The sequence below is a fragment of the Hypoxylon trugodes genome (genome assembly GCF_022578975.1).
Source record: "Hypoxylon trugodes strain CBS 135444 unplaced genomic scaffold F4822scaffold_6, whole genome shotgun sequence".
NCBI classification, from domain to species: domain Eukaryota; kingdom Fungi; phylum Ascomycota; class Sordariomycetes; order Xylariales; family Hypoxylaceae; genus Hypoxylon; species Hypoxylon trugodes.
The window spans coordinates 821701-844467 of NW_026250021.1; the positions used below are offsets into that span (position 1 = coordinate 821701).

The 22767-nt window shown below is 46.2% G+C and overlaps 12 protein-coding genes across 12 annotated transcripts; 4 read left to right on the plus strand and 8 right to left on the minus strand.

The window, feature by feature from the left end:
• Positions 1–2882: 2882 nt before the first annotated feature.
• F4822DRAFT_406221 (DUF500-domain-containing protein) lies at positions 2883–5273 on the minus strand. The gene is made up of 4 exons (XM_051458374.1): positions 4793–5273; positions 4579–4682; positions 3480–4459; positions 2883–3421 (listed from the first exon to the last, which is right to left on the minus strand). The coding sequence occupies exons 1-4, from the start codon at positions 4827–4829 to the stop codon at positions 3358–3360; spliced, it is 1185 nt and encodes a 394-aa protein (XP_051313134.1). The 5' UTR covers positions 4830–5273; the 3' UTR covers positions 2883–3357.
• A 368-nt stretch (positions 5274–5641) lies between these two features.
• On the plus strand, positions 5642–6581 carry F4822DRAFT_406223 (uncharacterized protein). Its single transcript, XM_051458375.1, has 2 exons — positions 5642–6082; positions 6159–6581. The coding sequence occupies exons 1-2, from the start codon at positions 5948–5950 to the stop codon at positions 6315–6317; spliced, it is 294 nt and encodes a 97-aa protein (XP_051313135.1). The 5' UTR covers positions 5642–5947; the 3' UTR covers positions 6318–6581.
• On the minus strand, positions 6582–8905 carry F4822DRAFT_406225 (ArfGap-domain-containing protein). The gene is made up of 2 exons (XM_051458376.1): positions 8599–8905; positions 6582–8533 (listed from the first exon to the last, which is right to left on the minus strand). The coding sequence occupies exons 1-2, from the start codon at positions 8714–8716 to the stop codon at positions 6927–6929; spliced, it is 1725 nt and encodes a 574-aa protein (XP_051313136.1). The 5' UTR covers positions 8717–8905; the 3' UTR covers positions 6582–6926.
• A 172-nt stretch (positions 8906–9077) lies between these two features.
• F4822DRAFT_406226 (SelR-domain-containing protein) lies at positions 9078–10725 on the plus strand. The gene is made up of 2 exons (XM_051458377.1): positions 9078–9571; positions 9629–10725. The coding sequence occupies exons 1-2, from the start codon at positions 9340–9342 to the stop codon at positions 9994–9996; spliced, it is 600 nt and encodes a 199-aa protein (XP_051313137.1). The 5' UTR covers positions 9078–9339; the 3' UTR covers positions 9997–10725.
• On the minus strand, positions 10074–10870 carry F4822DRAFT_444105 (uncharacterized protein; the record flags this gene model as incomplete). The annotated part of the gene is made up of 2 exons (XM_051463188.1): positions 10074–10763; positions 10831–10870. 2 exons carry the CDS (start codon positions 10868–10870, stop codon positions 10189–10191), a joined length of 615 nt encoding a protein of 204 aa, XP_051313138.1. The 3' UTR covers positions 10074–10188.
• A 1353-nt stretch (positions 10871–12223) lies between these two features.
• Positions 12224–12631, plus strand: F4822DRAFT_430117 (uncharacterized protein; the record flags this gene model as incomplete). The annotated part of the gene is made up of 1 exon (XM_051461227.1): positions 12224–12631. One exon carries the CDS (start codon positions 12224–12226, stop codon positions 12629–12631), a length of 408 nt encoding a protein of 135 aa, XP_051313139.1.
• An 895-nt stretch (positions 12632–13526) lies between these two features.
• F4822DRAFT_406230 (uncharacterized protein) lies at positions 13527–14444 on the plus strand. The gene is made up of 3 exons (XM_051458378.1): positions 13527–13715; positions 13789–14017; positions 14080–14444. The coding sequence occupies exons 1-3, from the start codon at positions 13568–13570 to the stop codon at positions 14180–14182; spliced, it is 480 nt and encodes a 159-aa protein (XP_051313140.1). The 5' UTR covers positions 13527–13567; the 3' UTR covers positions 14183–14444.
• Positions 14364–15179, minus strand: F4822DRAFT_430119 (uncharacterized protein; the record flags this gene model as incomplete). The annotated part of the gene is made up of 1 exon (XM_051461228.1): positions 14364–15179. The coding sequence occupies one exon, from the start codon at positions 15177–15179 to the stop codon at positions 14364–14366; it is 816 nt and encodes a 271-aa protein (XP_051313141.1).
• A 266-nt stretch (positions 15180–15445) lies between these two features.
• Positions 15446–16061, minus strand: F4822DRAFT_280269 (uncharacterized protein). Its single transcript, XM_051454866.1, has 3 exons — positions 15883–16061; positions 15713–15835; positions 15446–15640 (listed from the first exon to the last, which is right to left on the minus strand). Exons 1-3 carry the CDS (start codon positions 15926–15928, stop codon positions 15537–15539), a joined length of 273 nt encoding a protein of 90 aa, XP_051313142.1. The 5' UTR covers positions 15929–16061; the 3' UTR covers positions 15446–15536.
• Positions 16062–16540, minus strand: F4822DRAFT_280268 (uncharacterized protein). The gene has a single exon (XM_051454865.1). The coding sequence runs from the start codon at positions 16438–16440 to the stop codon at positions 16195–16197; it is 246 nt and encodes an 81-aa protein (XP_051313143.1). The 5' UTR covers positions 16441–16540; the 3' UTR covers positions 16062–16194.
• A 351-nt stretch (positions 16541–16891) lies between these two features.
• Positions 16892–19496, minus strand: F4822DRAFT_280278 (phosphoglycerate mutase-like protein). The gene is made up of 5 exons (XM_051454867.1): positions 18821–19496; positions 17871–18685; positions 17674–17817; positions 17229–17608; positions 16892–17167 (listed from the first exon to the last, which is right to left on the minus strand). Exons 1-5 carry the CDS (start codon positions 18957–18959, stop codon positions 16975–16977), a joined length of 1671 nt encoding a protein of 556 aa, XP_051313144.1. The 5' UTR covers positions 18960–19496; the 3' UTR covers positions 16892–16974.
• Position 19497: 1 nt separating this feature from the next.
• On the minus strand, positions 19498–22338 carry F4822DRAFT_280265 (C2H2 type zinc-finger-domain-containing protein). Its single transcript, XM_051454864.1, has 2 exons — positions 21627–22338; positions 19498–21537 (listed from the first exon to the last, which is right to left on the minus strand). The coding sequence occupies exons 1-2, from the start codon at positions 21776–21778 to the stop codon at positions 20004–20006; spliced, it is 1686 nt and encodes a 561-aa protein (XP_051313145.1). The 5' UTR covers positions 21779–22338; the 3' UTR covers positions 19498–20003.
• Between the last annotated feature and the right edge of the window lie 429 nt (positions 22339–22767).

Genomic DNA, 22767 nt, shown 5'->3' on the forward strand with positions numbered 1-22767 from the left:
CCAGCCTCTCCGGCTGAGCTGCATGTCTCGATAAGATGGAGAGGCAGACTGGAAAATGTCTCTCAATCAGGTATTCTCCATCACGTAAACAGCTCATATGTGCATCCGTCTTGATCACAAGCTTCGGACAACCTAAACTCGCAAATGCTATGCTGAAACATAATGTAAACATTCAATATATTTTACTTACTATGCAAAATTAACAGAGCGCATGCTGGAGGCCTGGCGGCATATCGAGGCTGAGGCGGTTAAACGATCGGAACCCTCAGACACCGCGTCTATCATCATATCATGTTCGCAATGAAAATAAATTAAACGACTCTATCCAGATCCGCCGTCTCTTCCCCCCGCCGAGGCGGCTATTCGCCTGAAATGGCAATCAAACTTCATTTCGCAGGCGCCCAGTTTCAACAAGCGCAAAAGCGCAATGACAATTCCAATTTTACAATCCCCATATTCTCCGATAATTTCCACAAGCGCCGCGCTTCTTAATTCGCAGCTATTTTCAGGTTTACCTGATACCTACCTAATCTCCTAAACCGACGAAATCGAAAATCAAACAACGGGCAATCTCTGTGCCGCCGACCCAACCCCAGATTTTCTAGTCCAGTCCTATCCATTATTAGGTAATACTATTTATTACCACCTTATTGCTACATCGTGGATTTAATATGGAGAAAAAAAAAACAGTCCCCATGTACACAAATACCCGTTATAGGATAACATAATCCATTAATACACCAGAACACATAGTAGCGCGCGTAAGTCCCGAGTGAGCCAATCACGTCCCCCTCCGGACCAAAAATAGCCCTCCCGCGTTCTACAACGGCGGACCACAGCTTCTGAAGCGGCTCGCTCCACCACGACCCTATCCTAAGAAAAGCAAAAAGTAAACAAAAGATTACATACCCTATTCTCAAGGTAGTAGGTCATTACTAAGGGACGGGAATGGCACGGACCATTGTCGACGAAAATCCACGGCGGCTCCATCGTGCACGCCCTAGCTAGCTCCCGGTGCGCGAAGGATATTGTTCTACCGGCATCGATGGTGGATATAGATATGATACATACGCCGCATCTGGAGAAAGTCTAAATAAAAGTGATCGACAGGAACTCTAAGCATCCGAACGAAATCGATGTAGTATCGGAAGATACCCGAGATGCCTGTCTTCCGATCCCGTTCGTAGCTCTCCGAATCATCATAGAGTATGGGGCCAAGCTTGTTATTCTGGGGCTTGAAACACACGGCAAATTCCATGTTTGCTTTGTTTCATCGAGAGGGTCTTTCGACGTGAGAAAATAGATACACAGGGTTTGGCAAGGGTTGCTAGAGCTTAGGCCTGAACTAGAGCTGTGAAAAACTGTAGCTATGGAGCTTTGAAGCTATACTGAAGCTCATGTGGGACCTCGAAGCGTCATAGATCTCTTCATTGGCCTTCTATCTGTGACCAAGTCCGAGTAGACCAGACTAGACGTCATAGTGGTCTCTCCTAGGTCGTCCTTGACCCATCACCAGCATCAACAATGTCAAAGTACACACCGACAACTTGTTCTAATCAAAAATCTCTCACATTTTGTGGTGCTGGTAAGGAGGTTACAGTCCCATCTCTAGCAAACAACCTTAAGCACGCCCCATCTACTTTCCACTTACTTTTCCAGCATCACGGAAAACACCGAGTAGACACCATTCCCCATACTAGGTGAGTTGTACTATAGTTCACATTACAAATCTGGCTAGCAGGGCCACGTAATGCCGGGGAAGCCAAGGCTAGCTCTCCTAGATACTTAGACTAAGACGGCATCTACTTCTAAATATACAGTACCTAAGCTCTCCGTTATAGATACACCCCCTTAGACTGTTACGGCAGTTGATTATCATGGGGTCCATTCTGACTTCTAAGCCTCAAAGTAGTTTCTTGGACAGACTTTCTTAGGTATGTCATTGATGAGGAAATCTGTCTGGGCAACGTAAAGGGGCTCAGTAGCTAGCGTACGCAGTTTACTACTTTGTAGGGTGGAATGTGGACATAAGATAGTCATATGTTGAATATGATCCATTTTAAAAGGATGATGATTTGATATTTAATATACGATACTTGGAAATTTCACGAATACTGTTATCCACATGACTCCTAGGACTTATACGGCTCGTTGATGAATTTGTATGTCGAGTTCGATATGAATTATGCTATGCTCTTAAGAGGGACGGTTTGGTGGGTAGGCTCGGGTTATGAACGGCAAGTTGGTTCAAGCCCCGAGATAATGGACGTATGAGTGTGGAAGACTGCTAACAGTATCTATCTACATAACTTATAAATTAGACCTTTTTTACCTAAGTATATAACCTGTAGTTAAGAATTGTGATTATTTTAACACGATAACAACTATTAAGATGTAAATTATATCCGAATGTATATATCAAATCTAATAATAGCTGGTAATCTAGGTACGTATATAATATTCCATACAATATAAAAATGTATTAAAAATGCCATTTTTCTTGTTTCGAACACTGTTGAAAATACCATATAACATTGACTCTTATATCAATCTTAGCTTGAAGCAAAGTGTAGATTATGTTATTCACTAAACAACAAGTAATTTTCCCCCGTTACCATTCCTTAAGAACCTCAAAACTACGTATATATCTATACGCGTATAAAGACATCAATATGATACCGTCCCGTATAAGATTATCTACGGTGATGTAGAAGGAACAGCATCTAATTCTTTCCGGCGATCCTATCGGGTAAAGTGGGTCTCTCATCGGGATGATCCGAAAGTAAACCGGCAAACAACATGCTGTTCAAACTGTATTTCGGTCGGTTCAGGAGGCTCTTACTAAGTCTATACAATGTTGAAGGTTGCTTCTCGCGTAGGAATGGTCAATTAACCCCATAAACAATTCAGGTTTTGAGCACCTACATCGTAGCGGTATTTAGAATACGTATGTAATTTCCACCACTATCAAAATGCAAGGTCCTCGTGACATATTTCACACCAACATCTACCGACTCAGAAGTATATCACCAGCGCAACACTAACTTAATTCCAGAACGCTGAATCGAATTGTCTACCATGAAGCTATGATATAAAATGCTCTACCTGCAACGCCCCAACGTCGCAGTAGCGTGTACAATAAACAAAGCAGCACGAATCACCAAATGTAACATAAACCCAAACCCATTCGATCAAGAACCCTATGCGGAAGAGTAGAATCTAGGTGTTAGGTATCTCAAACAATCTCACAACTGCCATCCTTCTCCCCTACCCCTTAAACTTTCCCCACGATCCGAGTACGCCCCGTCCCGTGTCCAAGTAATTTCCGAGATAGTAAGTTTTAGTGGGATATCCTTTTTATTCCTTCATTTTAACGTAATTGCTTGGGAATATGCCGTGTCTTGCGCCAATCATACCAGTCCTGTAGTACGCGTATTAGTATTAAAACGTCAGTTCAAAATGAGAGTGTATGTACTTACCACCAGTCATTAGCACTATCCGTCTTCTTCACCACCGTGATAATCTCGCCCTTCTTGAAACCCAAGTCGCCCGGTTGATCAGCTTCGAAGTTGAACAACGCAACTGCCTCGTTCTTCTTCATCAAAGCCTGTTTGCTCGCGAAATTTGGTTTCGGCGCAGCTGGTCTACCGGGGCCAGAACCCTCTGCAAATGTGCTAGTGGAAGGTGAGGGTCGGTCGCGATATACATAGTCATCATCAAATCCTCGCGATCCCACAGTGTTGGATCGAGAAATACCACCAGCTGGTCGATCATATACGTCATCCTGCCAGGTACTCGCGCGTTTTGGTCCGCCAAATTCTTCTCTACCAGCAGGCTCGCCATAAGCACTTCCTCGTTGGCCGTTCCATACTACGTCATCATGGCGATCGTCATAAACAGGGACATCGTTATACATGCTCTCATCCCCGACAGAGCCCGTGCGCACACCCGCGAAAATCCTCGAGTTCAGCACAGACATTAAGGGCGCTGCTTGCGGTGTTGGTCGAACGGAACCTGTGAGGAGTTGTGCTGCGGTCCAGCGTTGGCCGTACAACTTCTCATTCGCATCTCTCCGCTCCACAATTGCCGAACCCTCTAGCGACACGCCGGCAAAAAGTCCCTTTGTCTTGCTGTAACTGAAAACACCGGCTACACCCTTGAGTGACGCAGCACCGGCAGCTTCGGCGTTTCGACCGACTGGTCCCGCGGCTATTGACACATTTCCACCGAGTGTGATAGAGCCTTGCTGGGAGAACGTCCTAACGGCGTGTGAATCGTTCAGTATAAAAACGAAGTCGGTCAATTCGAAACCGATTTGGCCACCGAATCCACCACCCGCCGTCATAATGGCAGATGGAGCAGACCAGGTGCCATCGGGCAATCGGGCGACGACTAGACCCGAACCGAAACGCGCTGACCCGAGGAAGCCGGCTTTGAGGACGGTAAGAATCGCAAGACCCTAGTGTAACAGTAAGCCACGAACAATTGTATGCATCCTTGGAAGGTATATGTAGGTAGTATGTAGCTTTAGATCGAAGACTGAACGCGCTGCATCGTGGCGCAGATAGGATAACTAACCTTTGCGTTTGCGAGGACCGAAGGAGGAATAATCTTGTCGGGTCCAAACGCTTGGCGTGGGTCAATGAAGGATGTAAGAATCTTTCCACACTTCTTGCATTCCGCTGTTGGGAATTGTGTGAGTATTCGCTCGTAAAGATACAAGGTAGTGTAGGCAACGATGGGTTGCCTCAGTGCGCGAGATTGCGCCTGTTCGGGAGTGGAGACTACTTACACGCCATAGACGACGGAAGAGGGTTGTTGATACCCATCTTGAAGGATACTCGTTACTGTCGCAGATAAAAGAATGATTGTATTCCGGAATTCCCGAGCTAAATCTTTCAGAACAAGAAGAGAGAGGGTCGGGTCGGGTGGTGGATTTATCGTGGTGGCTTGCAAACACGAACTGCGGGGGATCAAAGGTCGCGCTATCTAAGTAAATTGGGGTAGAATTTGTAGATAATGGACACGATACCGAGTAACTTGATGGAATATTTCGTCGGTAATCGTGAATCTAGATCGCACAATTTTTGCGATTTCGTAGATACAAATTAAGGTAGATAAATAGGTAAGTTAATACCTTGGTATGTGACTTGACAATGACAAAGTGATGTGGTGAAAGTGGGTAGGAAGATGTTTTTATTCTTACGAAATAGAAGGAACAATTCTACAATTCTACAATAATTCTGGGCGTCGTCAGCTGCAAGAGCTCTGCCACCTTGGCGGGGCAGACGGCAACAACGGCTTAGGAACAGGCAAGTCAAGCTCCAAATGGGAAGCTGCAAACACACAGGTACGACGGTATACTTGACCAGTACAGATAATGAGGTCAGAGGGAATAAGACCCACCTGTTCCGAGTGACGCATTTCAAAGCTTAAAACTTTCAGCTGGGGTAGAACCAATTCGGATGATAGGCGGTACCGCTTTAGTACCGATACAATAGAGTTAAGCTAGAAAGCTCCATGCCCAGCCGCGGTCTAGCTTTATGTGGGGAGAAAACCGATAAATATGTGGCTGACGCACTCACTACAAGACACTAGCCACATTTCATGCGTCATCTTCGCCTCGCCGCCTCCTTTTCTCGTCACGGAGACACGATTCATGCCTCCCCATTAAAGCCGAATATTGGGTAAAAGGCATACGATACCATTAAGGAAAACAAAGGCGAAAATCAATTAATTAACCAATTCACTATATTCCGTACCTAATCAATAATTGACCCATTTTATTTGTTGATGCCACTTCGGACTTTCTCGTAACCCTCAACAACTTTTGCCAACCAAAAACTCCTACGCCCAGCCATTAAATCCATTCCTTCCCGAACTTTTCCAACTTCCGCGAATACCGACCCACGATACGAGACGGAATACTTCAACAGTAAACGCCGACATGTCGGAAGCATACGAGCGCGAGCGCCAGAACAATGCGCGACTAGAAGAGCTATCCGCAAAGGTGTCGTCGCTACGCGGCGTGACAGTAGATATCTACGATAACGCAAGAGCGCAAGATGTCATCGATTCTACCGTACGCCTTTCTCCGTAACCTTTTCGCATACCCCTACACTCCTACGTAACACTAACATACGGTCAATTCCATCTAGTCCGATACATTCTCGTCCATGTCGACGCAATTAAAAGGGTCCGCCGGTCGATTAGGTCGCATGGCAGCCTCAGGGAACAAAATCGCCATTCTAAAACTTTCGGGTATTATCATCGGCACATTTTTAGTCATATACTACATCCTACGATGGATTTTCTAAACCGATTCCGACCCCATAACCACACCTACGAATATGAAACATACCCGCTAGCTCAAAGCCAACCAACCCTCATTGGCGCGGACTAGATAGCCACAAATGGTTCGACGATAGCTTCCCGGGTGAATATGGCATGGAATTATTCACACCGACATCTGGGCGGTCTTAGGATTGTGAGAGCGACTACTAAACCTGTATTGCTTGGTATATACCACATTATTTGGGGGGGGGGGGGCAAGCATTGGTCGATGTTGCATTGCTTTGGGGGGGCTCACATGCCTCGATAGTATCAGCAGTCGCTCTAGCAAGAGGGGAAGCAAACCAAGTTCTGCTCTTTATTTGGGGGCTTAGCAATTCCCTGGCATAGCGTAGGCGTTATGGATTTAGCCTTGTTTATACGAAATGGACGATTTACAATTGAATAGACCCACGAATTTGTATTGATGGATCTTATGTGTTAGTGTATTTGACATTGAGCCTTGGTAATCGGCTTGAAGAGACTATGCATAGCGAGAAGTCATGCCTATGTGTCCTGTCTACAATTCAATTTCCATGGGTTGAAAAACCCTATCCTATTGAGACCTGATAACCTTGTTGCGTTCGTAAGACCACTTACTGCCAAACGTTAGAGAATAGATCTTCGCTCCCGAATCCACCACTGGGCTTCGATCCTCCGTTGTTGTTAGAAGTACCAGTACTACTGGTCCAACCACCAAATTCTTCATCTGCCGCTACCTTTGGTGCTGCAGTAAACCCCCCAGAAGCACCGGGTACTAGGCTCTGACTAGCGAAAGAGCCTCCGCTGCTGCCCCAGGCGCCAAAATCATTGCTACTGCTTATTGTAGAAGTTTGGGTTGCCAATGGGCTCTTCGAAACTGGGGCAGGAGTGGATTCAGGATTGCTCCATGCATTTCCCCAGACGTCCGAGCCGCCGAGTGCTGCTGCGTTGAAAGAGGGAGTGGTGTTCGTAGCGGGCGCTGCTACTGGAGCTGGCTTAGGTTGAGGGGTTGAAAGGTTGAAGATGGAATCGGTGGTTGATGACGGTGCGGGAGTCGGCTTAGCTGGCGTTGGCGCGGCGGCCGGCTGAGCGGGACTAGACCAGTCAAACAGGTCGCCAAGGGCAGCCGAGGATGACTGGGCTGGCTTTGGCGAGATAGAAGATGTGCTAAACGCACCAAAGCTATCGGATGTTGTCATCGGGGGTTTCGACTGCGGTTGGGTCGCTGGTTGAGCGGGCTTAGGATCAAAAAAGCTGCCTCCACTCAAGCTTGAGAATGACGAAGTCGCCGGTTGAGGAGTAGACCGGTTGCTAGACATATTCGATAAGCCTGCGAAAGCGTCTTTTGGAGGACTTTTCTGCGCGGTCACATTTCCGAAACTCAAACTAGCAAAAGCGTCGTCAAGCCCTCCACTATTTGACTTTTGGGGCTGATGTCCCATTGTAGGAGATTGCAATGGAGATTGCATGGCACCAAACCCACCAAATGACCCAGAAGAAGAATGCGACGGTTGCTGAGGTGGTTGGGGTCTAGGGGCGGAGGCATATAGAGATAGGATGGATTGCTTGAGATCGGGTCTCGACTGGCCACCAATACCACCGGCATTATTCGTACTTGCGGGACGAGGTGGAGCAGCAGGTGCTTCGCCCAAGAAATCTAAGCCCAGAAGTGAATCTTTAGGGTTCACAGCTTTTGGAGGAGCAGGAGCCGATTTAGGGGGAACTTGCGACGATGCAGGTCCGGCAGTGCTTGCCCTCGGAGGAATATCGTCACCACCGATGAGGTCTGCTTGCGGGGCTGGCGAAGCTATCTTGCGCGGTGCTGCTTGCTGCCCAACTGAGCTTTTCCGAATTGACTCTTTCCTGTCTATACTCTGCTTCTCTTTTACGATGCTTAGTGGAACATCATCGTCGCCATCTACATCCAAGGTTGCAGGATCAGGCATAGGTCCATCCATCACCCATCGCTTCAGTTCGTATTTGGTTCTAATGAAGTTCTCGATCTTAGCCTCGGACGGTACGTGGCCAGCAGCCAGCTTCGATTCCCAGTATTTATTGGCGCGCGCATTGCCCCAGCTTAGAATACTTTGTAGTTGTTCGTCAGTCCAGGAGTCTAGGTCGACGGACTTCACTCTCGATATGTGGGTTCCCATTCCTCGGTGGATTCCTGAGCAGCGAATGCAGATAAAGACGCCCAAGTTCCAACTCGCCCATCGCGGATCTATAACAATTGTGAGTTTTATATACCAATGTGCGGTTATTTCATATATATAAGGGGTGACGTACGTTTGTTTCGTTTGCAATCGGCGCATATCTTGTTGGATTCCAACTTCAGTAGACTCTTAATGGTTTGCTGGTTTTGGGCGGCCCTCTCAGCGGCCGGGTTGGGGGGGCGTCTAGACATAATGCGATTGATGCCTATATGCGGGAATCGGGGAGTATAAACGTCGAGTATATTATCGGATTGGCAAATCTTGTTGTGCGAGGGTTGGAAGGTTAGCAGGGAGGTAGGTTGCAAGAAATAAAAAAGGGGTGTATTATATAGAGTTCCAAGATTGAGTAGGTAAAGTGTCGTGTGGCACTGATATGCTGCAATTCTCTAAGAAACTGTGGCTTTCGTCAGTTGGTCTTAGCTTCTAATAATGGATTAGCTAATGAAACCTTGTTCTTGCGCTTTGAGATATCGGAGATCGCTATATCCTAATAATCCGATGGCGCCAGCTTACAGTAGTTGGAATCAATCAAAACTGCCAATGTCTCATGTGGTGGAACAGACAGTGGCAAGGATCGGGTCGAGAATTGTGGAGACGCAGCTATCCGAAGACGTCAACGGCTTCAAATGCATTTACATAAGTTACATAAGATCTTGTTCGTGCGGTATAACTTCGCCCGACAATGATTCCAAATATTCCAAATCACATCCCTATCTTCATCTGACTTAACAATAATTCCATTCCGAAACTCTTCCAAATCATCCAACATTTAAACCATATATATATCTATCATACATTCACTCTTCAAAACCTCATGAAACTACCTCCATTCTCCAATTTACTGCGTACTTTCTATACCTTTTCCAGTTTCACTCGGACCCGCCCGCTTGCCCACCAAGCAGTATTACGCCATCCAATAACAGTAAAATCCATGCCAACTCTCCCCTTTTTTGGTAGTTTATTTGGTTCGAGCTCCAGTTCAACCAACAATATGTCCTTTCCAGATCAAAGAACGTCCGACGAGTGGCGCGCCGTCTTATCTAAAGGTACGAATATGAGAGCAAAAGGCACTATTTGAACACCCATTAATCCGCATGCTACAGAGCAATTTAGAATTCTTAGGGAAAAGGGTACTGAACCCCCGGGCTCCGGAAAGTATGATAAGTTCTTTTCCGAGTCTGGAGTTTACACATGTGCCGGTTGTGATGCACCCCTCTACAAGGCGAACCACAAGTTTAAGTCTGGCTGTGGGTGGCCAGCATACTTCGACAGTATACCCGGTGCTGTCACTAGGCATGAAGACAGATCTTACGGCATGGCAAGAACCGAAATTGTTTGTTCCAACTGTGGTGGACACCTTGGTCATGTCTTCAAGGGCGAGGGATACCCAACGCCGACTGATGAGAGACACTGCGTTAACAGTGTTAGCTTGAACTTCGCCCCCGAGGATAAGACCGGGAGCAAGGCTTAGGTTAAATATTCGGATGTAAACAAAATTATTTCTACTCATATCCGATGTATTGCATGGGCGGTCTAAGGGGGAGGCGAAGAGTGTTGCGGGAAAAGATATAGGAGTTTCATGTTTGTTATTTCGAAATTCAATATGCGGAAATTGAAGAGCTTTTCAATCCCGTATTCATTCTCTCAATATTCGCGCGATACCTCATTTAAACCAGGTTAACTGATATCTAGAAGTGCAGTAGTAATACCAGCCACTGAATACTTCCGGTTTATCAAAACCCGGGAGCAGAGGGTCTATATCATCTTCCCCCGTGAAGGTAGACCAAGAAGCCACATCTGACGATACCACAGCCAAGCACCCAGGAGAATCAGAGGGCATTTTGGGTTTGAGGCTAGGAAGAAGCAGGATCGAGAGTAGTGTATTCGAAATAACATTGAGTTGGATAGATTCCTCGTGGCTTGTAGACGGGGCCGCCTTAACGATTTCGTAATTCTGCTTAAAGACACCCGCATTGAGCACCGCAATATCCAAGCGCTGTGAGGTTTTCACACGCTCCGCAAATGCGACAATAGAGTCGTAGGAGACAAGATCCAAGTTCCACACCTCAATAGCGCTGTCTGGAAGGTGACGGCCGGATGATAGTTTGGTGCTTGCTTCTTGACCCTTGAGCTCATTCCGCACGGCAAGTATTAGTTTAGATAGACCCAAGTCGAGCAATTGACGGGCGCACTCAAAGCCAATACCAATATTGGACCCCGTGACTATCGCGGTCTTGCCTTTCAGGTCAACATCTTGTATTAGGGGCCGGGTGACAAAGAATTGGCGCCATAAACACGCACGCACTGTCGCCCTCTCCTCTACTAAAAGGATAGCTGGTAGGCATGGTAGATTATTAGAAGTAAAAGGCTACCATTATGACCGAGGGAATATAATAGAGCGTCGTGTCAACTGGGATAAATTTTACAACATGGGAACTTGTTGATCACACCTCTGAGTCGAGGCGCTATCGAGCAAGGGATGGTTATTACAAGAGCAAACAAAGGTAGCCTGGGAACATGTCACGTTACTAACTCATACATACCTAGACATGAAATTAGATAATTATCTTTCATTGAAAATCACGTATTTAGAAGTATAGCTATAGGTCTTATTGTAATTGGTTACGGGCTTAATACTTCATAAAACTTGTTACACAGACCCAACACGTCAAAAAACCAAGCCTTAACGACACAAATGTTAGTACTGTAGCGCAAACCTTCCTAGCGAGAATAAATAAATAATAAATTTTCTCTAAGTTATGACATCGCTGATGCCTCTACGCAGTTACTGGTCATCCTCAGGCCTATAACATCCATTTATAGACTATTTAGGAAATAGTGAAATTACTATACTTCTTCGGGGGCCTATAGGAGTAAAGATTCGCTCAGAAACCATCTATATACCATTGCCAGGACCCGAGCGGAAGCTTCGAACTGGCATGGGATGGAAGGAGATCTAAATCCTGCACGGTTGCTGGTAGTGTGACGGGCCTGTCAGGGCCACATGGACGTGATCTAATGGAATATAAACTTTATTTTACGTCCGAACGGGTTAGGTAATTGAAGTCAGAAACATCTAGTATTCACATCCGATACTGATGCGTAGACACGATGAATCGACCTATTATCACTCATATGCTATTATCATATCTTCTAGGCTAATATAGTGACTAACCCCTACCTCTATGCCTATCATGAAATTAGAATTACCTACGTGCCACAAGTATTATTCTAGATAACTTGGATAATATGCTTGAATGTAGACATATTTACTGTTAATATGACAATATATAGCAATAACCGCAAAAACGAAAGCCTAATCACTGTTAGTACATGATTCAAGTGAGTTGAGGGCTCACAGTCACAGAATAAGCTTCTATCTCTATATTTAATCCGCGCCGTCACATCGACTATCGAACACCGAGTGATAGTCCAGTGAGTGCCTATTGAGTTTGCTCGTGATGAACAATAACCTGCGGATATCTCCCTCGTCTGTTCAACAGGAGGACATAGCTGTAAGAGGACTGGTATAAAAGCCCGACCTGCCTGTAGAATCTCCAGTCACTTTTCCCCCATCCATAACCACAAACAACAACTTCCATCTTATAAGATCTTCCGAATTCTTGCATCTATTCCCCTCAAGACTTCTACATACTCATACACTCAAATCTTCGAACATAAGACTTCACCAGTCCAAAATGGGAAAGCAAAGCGAACCTTCCACTCCCAAAAGGCCTACTATGGCTCACCCTACGAAGCCTCAAAAGAGGCAATCTATTAAGCTCCCCCCGAAGTCTTCTACTCGACCCAATCGACGGGTCTCTCGAATCCTTGCTGAGCGTGGTCGTACTTCGCTGCCACAGCCGGAGCCAGTTCAGCAGCGACCATACAACCTCCGACCAAGATCTCCACATTTCGTCATCATCTATGAGGATGGCCACCACGGTCGGCTACGTTCAGTCTACAACCGAATCACGCGTCAATACGTCTACCAACACCGACGTGACCAAAACAAGAAAATTCGCATGTCGTTCGTTAGAGGAAAGCTCGAACGCCTCCAAAACATCAGGACCCAAGAGATCCTATTCCACAAGGATCGCTCATAAGCAAAGTCGATAATGGCATTTCGGTCAACCTCACCTGCTACATCTGGTGAGCCAATCACGGGAATTGGATGTCTTCTTACTTTTGGACATCCCACTTTCATCAGCGATTCTACATTCGCTTTGGCAACTCTCCTTTTCAATGCTATTTACGAATTATGCGAGTACGCGAGTATGATATTACTACCAATAATGTAAGCTGAATATCACCGAGACCACTTCAATATTTACTAATGCGGACCAGGGAGATAAAAACACAAAAACACAAAAACACACGAAAAAACAACAAAACAATCAACAAAAAAAATCTCAGCATTGATATTTATTTCCTAATGTTTTGATTCACAACAACGCCGGAAGTCGAGACGCGTTTGGATTGAGTTTGGCTATGGTAATGCCTAATGATGATGGGTCACGGATATGATATGATTGCACGGACAGAAGCTCAGGGGTAATTGAGCATGAATACGCATATGGGATCCACTACAAGGACGGACGAAGTTATATATTAGATTGTTATTCTAGAACTCCGTCATAAATTCAGAGCGCATGCTTATACCTCAATTGACTAGACTTTATTTCTTGTGTGGCAGTATATCACTTCTATCATTGGCTAACAGGGGGTGCTGTTAACCCCTATTCTAGAATGCTTGGCCTACCTACCTCACACCATCTCTTCTAACCCGTAAATCCTATTCAAAACATAAGAAAATAAAGAAACCTCGTATTTATTTCCTATTACGACTTTATGAGTATAATTATAGTAACGTTGCACTTTTATTTTAGGTGATTTGTATTTAGCCAGCATGCAGCTTATGGTGCCATGCGTTAACTCCGTCGATACTAAAAGGTGATATAAAACGTGCCTAACTCCACCAAAACCTAGGGGAGACAAATTATTTCTTGTATCTTTAAACAGATACTAAAAAAACTATCAGGATGCAATTACTATCAATTCTTGCTCTAGCGACTTCGGTTGCCGCTGGAGTGCCTAGGGACACAACTATAGCATATGTGTGGGAGGTCTTGAAGTGGCAAGCTGGAGAGTCTCACGGTAACCCTACAGCTCCGGTTACAGGATGGTTCAGTAGGCATTTCCCTATTTTTTATTATTTCTTTTACCTTGTTGAACCGAAAATCCACGCTAATATTTGCCTAAGACTTCAACGTGTCCGGGCCCAGGTACGGTGAAGTTTCGACACACATACCACCCTTCTTCGCCCATTGCGAAGGGACCGCAGACGGTAGTCCCCTTAGCTCAAACCTTACAGTATGCAGCTTGGACAAAGTCGAAGGCGGTGCCCCTGATGCTGCCGTGCTAGCGAGGGTACTTCCCGTTCAAGACATACAGGTACACATTGCCATTACCTATTTGTTTCATCCCGAAGAGTATGTTTTACAGTCTCATTCATCGTACATATCGAGAGATGAGTATATACTGACGGAGATAGCCAACCTATCACGCCGCGGAACTTTACGGTCATTGTAGTGCAAGATTGGGCCAGGGAGAGACCTCCCCATAATTTCACTGTTCATCCTGACGAGATTGTTTAAACCCAAGTCTATATTACCTAACCCATGTCTAAACAAACCCTATTACTGTGTTTACGAAATACGAAACGAAATGTACCTACCTACGCGCGTGTATGTTTTTTGAGGCTGAGTAGCTTAACACGGTTTACTCATCCTGTTATTGCCCTTCTCCTTCTCGGCGATCTCCATCCGAACTCCCCCTTTACCTGACATGTAGAAACGACATTAACTCCTCAAGCTGTTCTTCGTCAATCGTAAACTCGAATGAATCCCTTACCCTCCTCCTACGTGGCCTCTCAGATTCATATTCGCCTTCGTCGTACCTTGATTGTCTTCTGTGACCTTCATCGTACTGCGAATCTCTGTGGTGGCTTGTACTATGTCGTGAGCTTGTGCAATGACCTACGTCGCACTGAGAGTCTCTGTGGCGGCTGCTACTAACTTCGTCGTATCGCGGATCTCTGCTGTAGCTTTGACTGTGTCGCGAACTCCTGCTGTGGCTCTCATCGTACCTCGGGTCTCTGCCATGGTTTCCGTCGTAGGCTGAGTACGAGTTCTGACTGTAGCTTTGACTGTAAGGCCTGCTCCTACTACCACCTTCCTCATATCGCGAATCCCTACCACTGCTCTCATGGTGTCGCGAACTTCCATTGTAGCTTTCACCGCGTCGCGAGCGTTCACTGAAGCTTTGATAATTCTGCGAAGTTTGGCTACCACTGTTGCGATACTGTGAGCTTCTGTTGTGGCTTGCATCGTGCCGTGTACTCGTGCCGCGGTTTTCATAAGTACGCGGGGCTGCTCTATGTGTCCTGTCATACTCTGCCCTAGCATACTGGTTAGATAGTAACTCGTACGCTCCTTGGATCTGGACAAAGTGTGCGTGACCCGAAGGGCCAGCCCTGTCAGGGTGGTTTTGAAGAGAAAGCCTATGGTACTTAGACCTGATGGTTCTAGCATCAGCGTCGCGGCTTACTCCTAGGACCTCGTAGGGGTCGTATGTCAATTGTGGGGGAGCCATTGTGATTGTTGGGTGATTTGTAATAAGTGACTAAAACAGTTCAACTTCGGCGATATTGTGATGTTTAAAGGTTTGTAATAAAGTGACTATGATAATGTGTGTTGATGCAGTACTCTGAGATCCAGAATTAGCAAAGGAAAAAGAGTGGACTATATAGACAGATGAACAATGTTGTTAACTGGATAACATGTCAGATCGTTCATGACAACAACATTGTTTGCGTTCGTAGCTAAAGTCAGGATACCATCCACACTCCAGCAACGAGTGACGAGATCATCGTATCGTTGCCCTTGGGCAATACCTACGCCTGAAAACAACTCCCTGATTTCACCTCAACAATGTCTAAATTACATAAACTTAGACAACCACACAATCCGCAACGGATACACTGCTCCTACCTTCATAAGCTCCCCTTCTAAATCGGAACCCAGTGTAGAGTTTTGTTTTATTAGGAGGTAGAGCTAGTGATCACGTTAACACCGTTTGGAGAAGGATATTTGATAGAGATATGATTATACAAAGCGCCAACTCACTCTTCGCAAATTTCGCGAGCCCCATGGCATCTTTAATAACTTGATGCTGGTTGCTGAATCGCTTTACTTCCTCCTGATTTTCTAAAGGATATGTATGCTCGTACCGCGTCGTCGCCACTGTTGCTGTATTGGTGTGAACAGAAAGAAGTGCATGAAAACGAAGGGCTTACATCCTAAGAGACGACAGAATTCTGCCATACTTAATACCGTCCCCATAGGTATACGTATCTGTTGATTTATGAATGTAGCACGGTGTTCCGACGCATAAGAGACAGTACCAACTCCATGTTACCGACAGAAACGTCCAACAGACACAACAAAATCCAAAAAATAGAAAATAGAATGCACTATAACATTAGATTTGTAATTCGGCGATGTGTTATAACGAGAATGTCAATAAGCAGTTCATAGACCATCGAGCTCCGGAGGCTAGTCCAAATTGAGGATTATTCGTGGAAAATTTATACACCTATATTATTTTATTAAGACAGACTTGATGGCTTCAAGAAATTCCTCGTCTCGAAATCCCTATTAACACAGCTTACTTTAAGGTGATACTTAGGCACATGTAGTCCTTGCGCCAGTACTAGATGAAGCGCTAGAACCGCCTGCAGAAGACCCAACATGCAAGGGATGAAAAACCAAGAACTAAAAGTTCCATGGCTCAGCGAATATCTACCGAGGTATTTTCCCACCATCGGGGCAGATAGGGAGGTGATTGTGCGCATCCCCAATACAGCAATTAGGTCACCCCCTTAACATATCACAAGAAAATGATGTAAGGGAGGCTAGTTCACTCTATCACCATATACGCAAACGGCAATCACGCCCACTTTCGAAAGGAAGCCGTAGAAGTCGGATACTCTCAAGCTCCCGTAGACGAGAGGGGAAAGTGAGGCATCCGGACTTTTCCACACTCCTAGCACGAATGGCTTGCATGCCGCCGGCCACACGGTTACTCCGTCCAAGTTATGGCCCAATGCAGTCGCACGTGGGCTCCTTTCAAAGCCCTCCAGTGATTGGATTGTGTAGCCTGACCAGGTACCTAAAGTGCCTGCTAATTCGAGGCACTGTTCTATTCCAAAACACAGATTAACGCGACGTAATAACTTTTATTCAAACTTCCCAGCTTCAAAAAGTTACTAAGACAGATTTTACTACATTCGATACGCTATCACGATGATACTACCCAAGACCATAAAAGCTTTCACCATTGCACCGGCCACTCCGCTCTGCAGACTAAACGCCTGCGACTCGTCTTCCTAACTCCGAGGCGCTCTACCATTGTAATCAATGCCAGCCTCGGTGGTGTAGTTGGCAAAGCAGTCGTAGTCGAAGTCGATTTCATTGATACGGTCCTTGAGAACCGAAACAACGTTTTCGAATGAGCAGAGACCGTGAGGATCAGCTGAGCAGCCAGAGTAAGAGTCCGCGATGGGGATGACCGCGTCGTTTCTAGTGAAATTAATTAGATTCCCTTTTCGAGATATTGATTAAAATGGATAAGAGAACTTACACAAGGAACCTGGCTTGCTTGGTGGGTTGGTAGGCAGGGCACTCAAGGACTTGAACGACGAAATGTGTTCCGAATGGCACGAGCTTACTGGCCGAAAAGCTGTTTTGTCTTCGGTTTTCAGTGGCGCTCAGCGGCGGTCCGTTGAACAGTGCTGTTAGGTTGAATGCGGTTAAGGTGTCCAAAACTACTACCTCGTGGGTTGCATCAGCGTAGATGGACTGGTTGAGAGGGAAGTAGGTTTCCGAGTTATCATAGGTCTCGTTCAAGGCCGACCAGGCTTCGGGGAATTCTCCCGTGAAGCGAGCGACAAATTCCTGTAGATAAGCCTTTCCTTGAGCAGCGGCAACGGGAGAGCCGGGTCCGTTATTGTAGTAGAACGACTTAGGAATGTTAGCCCGATATAAAGGGAGAGGGCGGGATGGAAATGAAACCATAATGAACATACCAGGTCGAAGTAATACTCGTAATTCAGGAAGTCTTCCTGACTGAAAAGTTCACAAAATGCAGAGTAACCCAGCGCGTTCGTTTCATAAGAGCAAAGTTGAAGCATCGCAATAGCATCAGTTGGCGTAAAGCTAAGACCAGAGATCTAGGTACTGTTAATGATTTTTTTCTCGTCGCGTGGATCGGGTGCAAACTTACTTGCGAGTTTAGGCGATCGAGGGTAGCGTTGAAAGCATTGTTGGCAAATTTAGACGCCAAAGCACTTCCAATACTTCCTCGACTGTTGACATTGGAATTGGTGCAAACCTCATAAGGTGCACCGGAGTTGTTCACACCTGCCGCCTCAACAAGGATTTCGATGTTTACCTCATCCAAGAATTCAGGCACACCAAAGAAGCCGGCCGCAAAGTTTTGGGCGGTCTTGACCATGCGATCTTGAGACTCGGTTCGGAAGACGGGGATGGCACCGGCTTCGGTAAAGTTGTTTAGGAGATGGCCGTAAAGCTGACGGTGCTGTACGCCGAGGAGGAACTCTTGACTCCTACCGAAGGGGGTAAGGAGCTCACCACCCAACTTATAGGTCCAGTCGGCTAGGAAAGCTAGGTCGCCGCTCACTTGTAGTCCTTCTTGCGTCGCGTTCGCAATCTTGGACGCGAATTGGGCCGGCGCGGCACCGGTGGTCGGATATCTCGCACCATGGCGGTATAGGATATGCACCTGCGTGACGCTGCAGCCCTCGGGGGCCAGCGGGCTGGTATCGGGCAAACCGTAGTCGGCGGAGGATAAAGAATACCACGGCGACAAGTTACCCCAATACTTAGTAATGTCGAACTTGTCGGCGGACTCGCTATGACCGTGCGGCTGGGGTGCGACTAGAGGGAATTGATTCGTCGGTCCTTGGTTACCTGGGTACAACGCGGCTGTCTGAATGGCTGCGGGTTGCGCACCCGTTGCGGTCGGACCAGGGAAGCCGACCTCGGACTCGGGTGGGAAGAGGGCGGAGTCGACGGAGGCTAGTTTGCTTCTTTGTCAGTGGTCGATCGTATCTACTAACCACGAGCAATTATATGAATGATAGATAAACTAAGGCATAGATACAAAGACGTAGATCGGATAATAGATTAAGTAGCAAATCGGGTAGTACATACTGCCTTTGGGAGGGTACGAATCCGAAATAGCTGATCCGGCGTGAGGCGCGGCCGTAACGAAAGCGTTATCGTCAGCGGCAGCCCTACCGGAGTGAACCAGTAGAGCTGACACGAGAGCGACAGAGTTGACCAGCTGCATCTTGATCTGGTCTTCTTCTTTTCGCCTTAGATCTGCTACCTAAAGACGGGACCTAGCGGTAACGAGTGGAATGCCAAGTGACGGGACTGCGAAGCTTGACGTGAGCTACTAAAGCTGGATTCTTATAGGTATTATGAGCTGACCACGCGTTGTGATGGATTAACCTATCAGTGAAATAGATAAACACATGTGCCTCATCATCCCTGGTCGGCGATCCTAATTGAAAGGATCCCATAGTAGCAAACGGGTCGGATGGTCCAATAAGAGGCGCAGCGCTGTTCCAATTGCGCGGGACCGAACCTAGCTGAAAATACAACCCCTCTCCTGTCCGATAGGCCGGGTCGAGAGATCTCCCACGTGCTTCGTCTAGAATTAAATCTATGGAGATAGATAATCACTTACGTAGTAGAAGTAAATAAGTAGACGCAAGGAGGAATTGGTAGGTTTGTAAAGAGAGAATATGTAGAATTGATGATGGTGACGATTTTGATGTTGTAAGTTGGTAAAATTTAAAGTTAGGTACCTGGCTGACCGGAACCTAGAGCTAATACGGTAGATGTAATCATAATTCTAATAATCAAGATTATGCCCCTTACGTAATTCCGTTGGACCAAAGTATTATCTTTCCTAAATTTGGTTAGGAAGATACATACCTGGGGTAAGCACCTTGGGGTAGACAGGCGGGATTAGTCGAATCATCATAGAAACTAGATATATCTAACGTTATCTCGGCCGATACCGACGTCGCATTGTCTAAAGGGCTTCTACCCGACACTCTGTCCGTGCTAGCGTAAAAGCAATAGGTACTGTACTTCGGAGAGTTCCAGGGTTTATCACCTATGATTCGACACATCCAATTAAATCGCAAAACTTTTTTCATTTCTTCTTTCTCTATTAGCAATAGCATGCTTCTTATTACCGATCAAGCCGATATTGCGAACTCGACTCTCGACCGAGAGGCAGTGTAATAAGCCGGTACCAATACTTTAGTATTTGGTTCGCGCCTAATGACCAGGTTTCTCGCGAATATCGTGAATAGCTTCTTTACAAGATCTGGTAGTTGTAGTACTTCTGGTGGTTCGCCTGTTTGTTTAGGGCCCACTCCTTCTGCCTTGCCGCCTTGTGCTCCTGCTTCCGACTTCTCTGCTCGGCACGATCCACTTCTCTCTTCTTCTGGTCCGAAACTCCCAACATACCAGTTCCACCATTTGCTCGGCTTATAACGGCGCCGTTGCGTCCACGCTCTTGGCGTCGTACAACTTGCCGCTTACCGTCCTCAGCATCATCAACTTCCATCTCATCCCCCGAGGGTGATGCTCCCTCGATCGCTTGTCTTTCGGCACGTTCCTCTGCTGTCGGATAACCGTTGAGGTTCTGGCGATAATACTTAGCCAAAGACCGGTGACCGACTGAACGGCCTGATGGAAGATGTAGCTCGGTGTCATCGTAGAAAATAGCGCGATGCTTATGGGCATGCGAATGCCATCCATCCATTTGATGGTGGTGCCGGGGATCATGAGATGAGTGGTGGGGGTGCTTGTCGAGTCGCTCAACTTGACGGTAGTGGTTGTCAACTGGAATAGCACCAAGGTCTTCGGATTTGCACGATGAAGTGGAGCTATCCGTCTCCCAGCCATCCTCCTCCATAATCTCATCTCCATCCTCGCCAATTGCTCTAGCTGATCGTCTAGCCCCGAGCTTAGCTCCTCCGTTGGGCTTACCATCCTCAACCGACTCATCATCCGAGTCTTCGCCATCTGAGTACGTGCTTCGGAAGTCGTAGTAGTCACCGATATCGACCTGCTCATCCTCGGAAGTGTAGGGAATCTTGCAGTGACCCTTGTCGCGCATGTGTGTTTGCACGGCGAGAGCGGTATTCTTGAGCTTTCCGCAGTATAGACATTCATGGAATTCTTGGATCCGTTGTTGTAATGCTCCGATAAGTCCTTCAAGGTCGACTAAGTATTGCTTTTCGGGAATGAACATGCTATGAATACGTTCCATGTGGACGACATTCAGGGGGATAGTCGGCGAATCATAGTTGCAGAACAAGCACGATTTGAGCGACAAATTCGGAACCGGCGTTGATGTGCTTGAAGTAGCTTCAGCAGATGTTTCTGTAGCATCCTCCGAAACAGTGTGTTCCCTTTTGTGCTGAGCTTCAGCGGAAGGATGGGGGTTTGACGGTCGCTTTACCGGAGATTGACGGTCTGATAAGTTGGTCTTCTGGAGACCTTCAACTACCTCATTAAACTCATCTTCGGCATCAGAGTCGACTTCCGTTTTCGCAGGGACAGGTTCAAGAGAGAAGGCAGAGCTCATAACAGAGCTGGCATCATCTTGGGTTGATCCTTGACGTTGTGATGCCGCCTCTTTCACCTTGTGTTTCTGACTCGAAATGTGATTTCGGAACGAGTTCTCGCTGTAGTATGTTCGTTGGCAGACATCGCAAACCTGTTGAAATCCAGCACGATCTGCCTCAGCGCTGGTAGCAGCCCGGGCTTGAAGAACCTTTTCGGTGAATATTTCAGACGAAATCGGAGGAAGCGACGCAACACGACGTTTGAGATTATATCGACTATACGTAGTAGAGACGATCACATGTTAGATCAATACCCGATATAAGACGAAGAAAACAAAGAGAGACAAGGGTGAAACATGACTTACTGCCAGTCACTTTTCATATGACCTTTTTGAGTGTCGGCGAAGCGAAAAGCCACTTGACATGTGTTACAGGTGAACTGATGAGAAGACGGCGCAGGATCCTGCTGGGAATGCAGGGCGGCGCCCGAAGGTCTACTACCCGCGACAGTAGCCATGATTGAACTTTTAGTCCGCAGATAGAGATCTTGTGGGTCAGTTTTAATGGATGTAAAATTAAGGTAGGGAAGAGATTTGTGTTTCTCCCAAAGCTCGGAATATGTCAATGGCGGAAGAACCGGGTTGACAAAGTTCGTTAGTCGTAGATCTAGGTGGTCTAAACGGCGTAGGGCAGGTGGAAGGATGAGGGGGAGGGGTTGAGTGAGGCTTTATCTGGATAATCAGAGCCCACTAGTGTGAAGAATTTCGGATTTTTGTGACGACAAAATCTAAATGTGTATCTAAATCGCCGGATGGCAAAAAAAGAGAAGAGAAAAAAGGGTTTGATGCGCAAGTGGACAATCCAAGTGTAAGGTAGGATTGTAAGAATGAATAATGGTATGCGGTCGGACTGATTTGTCACGAGCCGTTGCACGCCGGAGTTTGGGAAAATGGAATTGATCAGAGTTGCTGAAATAATCGATAATCGTCGAAATTCTTGGTTGGAATCTAGTGGCGTTTGGTGGGGTTTATTTTTACCCTCGTGCCTTACTATTTAGTCTTTGCCGAATGAAAACAATTTTTTAGCTCACTCATACGTCAGTTCTAGAACTATCGCGGGTTACATGCGGTACATTCATCAGGGCTAAGGTATTGGTTGGATAGCATGTACAATACAATCAATCTATGCATTATCTCAGGTATTACAAGCATGTGTGGATTAAGTAAGCACTTGGTAGATTTCACTTCCCTTTTTCTCGTTTTTAGCAGGAAGCAATTCCTGTAGGGCCTTAGTCGAAACTTTATACTCATGTACACCAAACCCCTTAAACATCTTGTTTTGTTTCAGAAAAGAGTCAATTCAAATACCATTCATGCGAGAGGAATTATAATTATCGATAACTTTCAAAGTCATAGAAATAGATTGCTTACGTAACGAACTGGATTATATAAGGTACCTAGGTAGCTTACTTAAGTAGGTGCTTACACGTTCATTAATTGGTTGGGT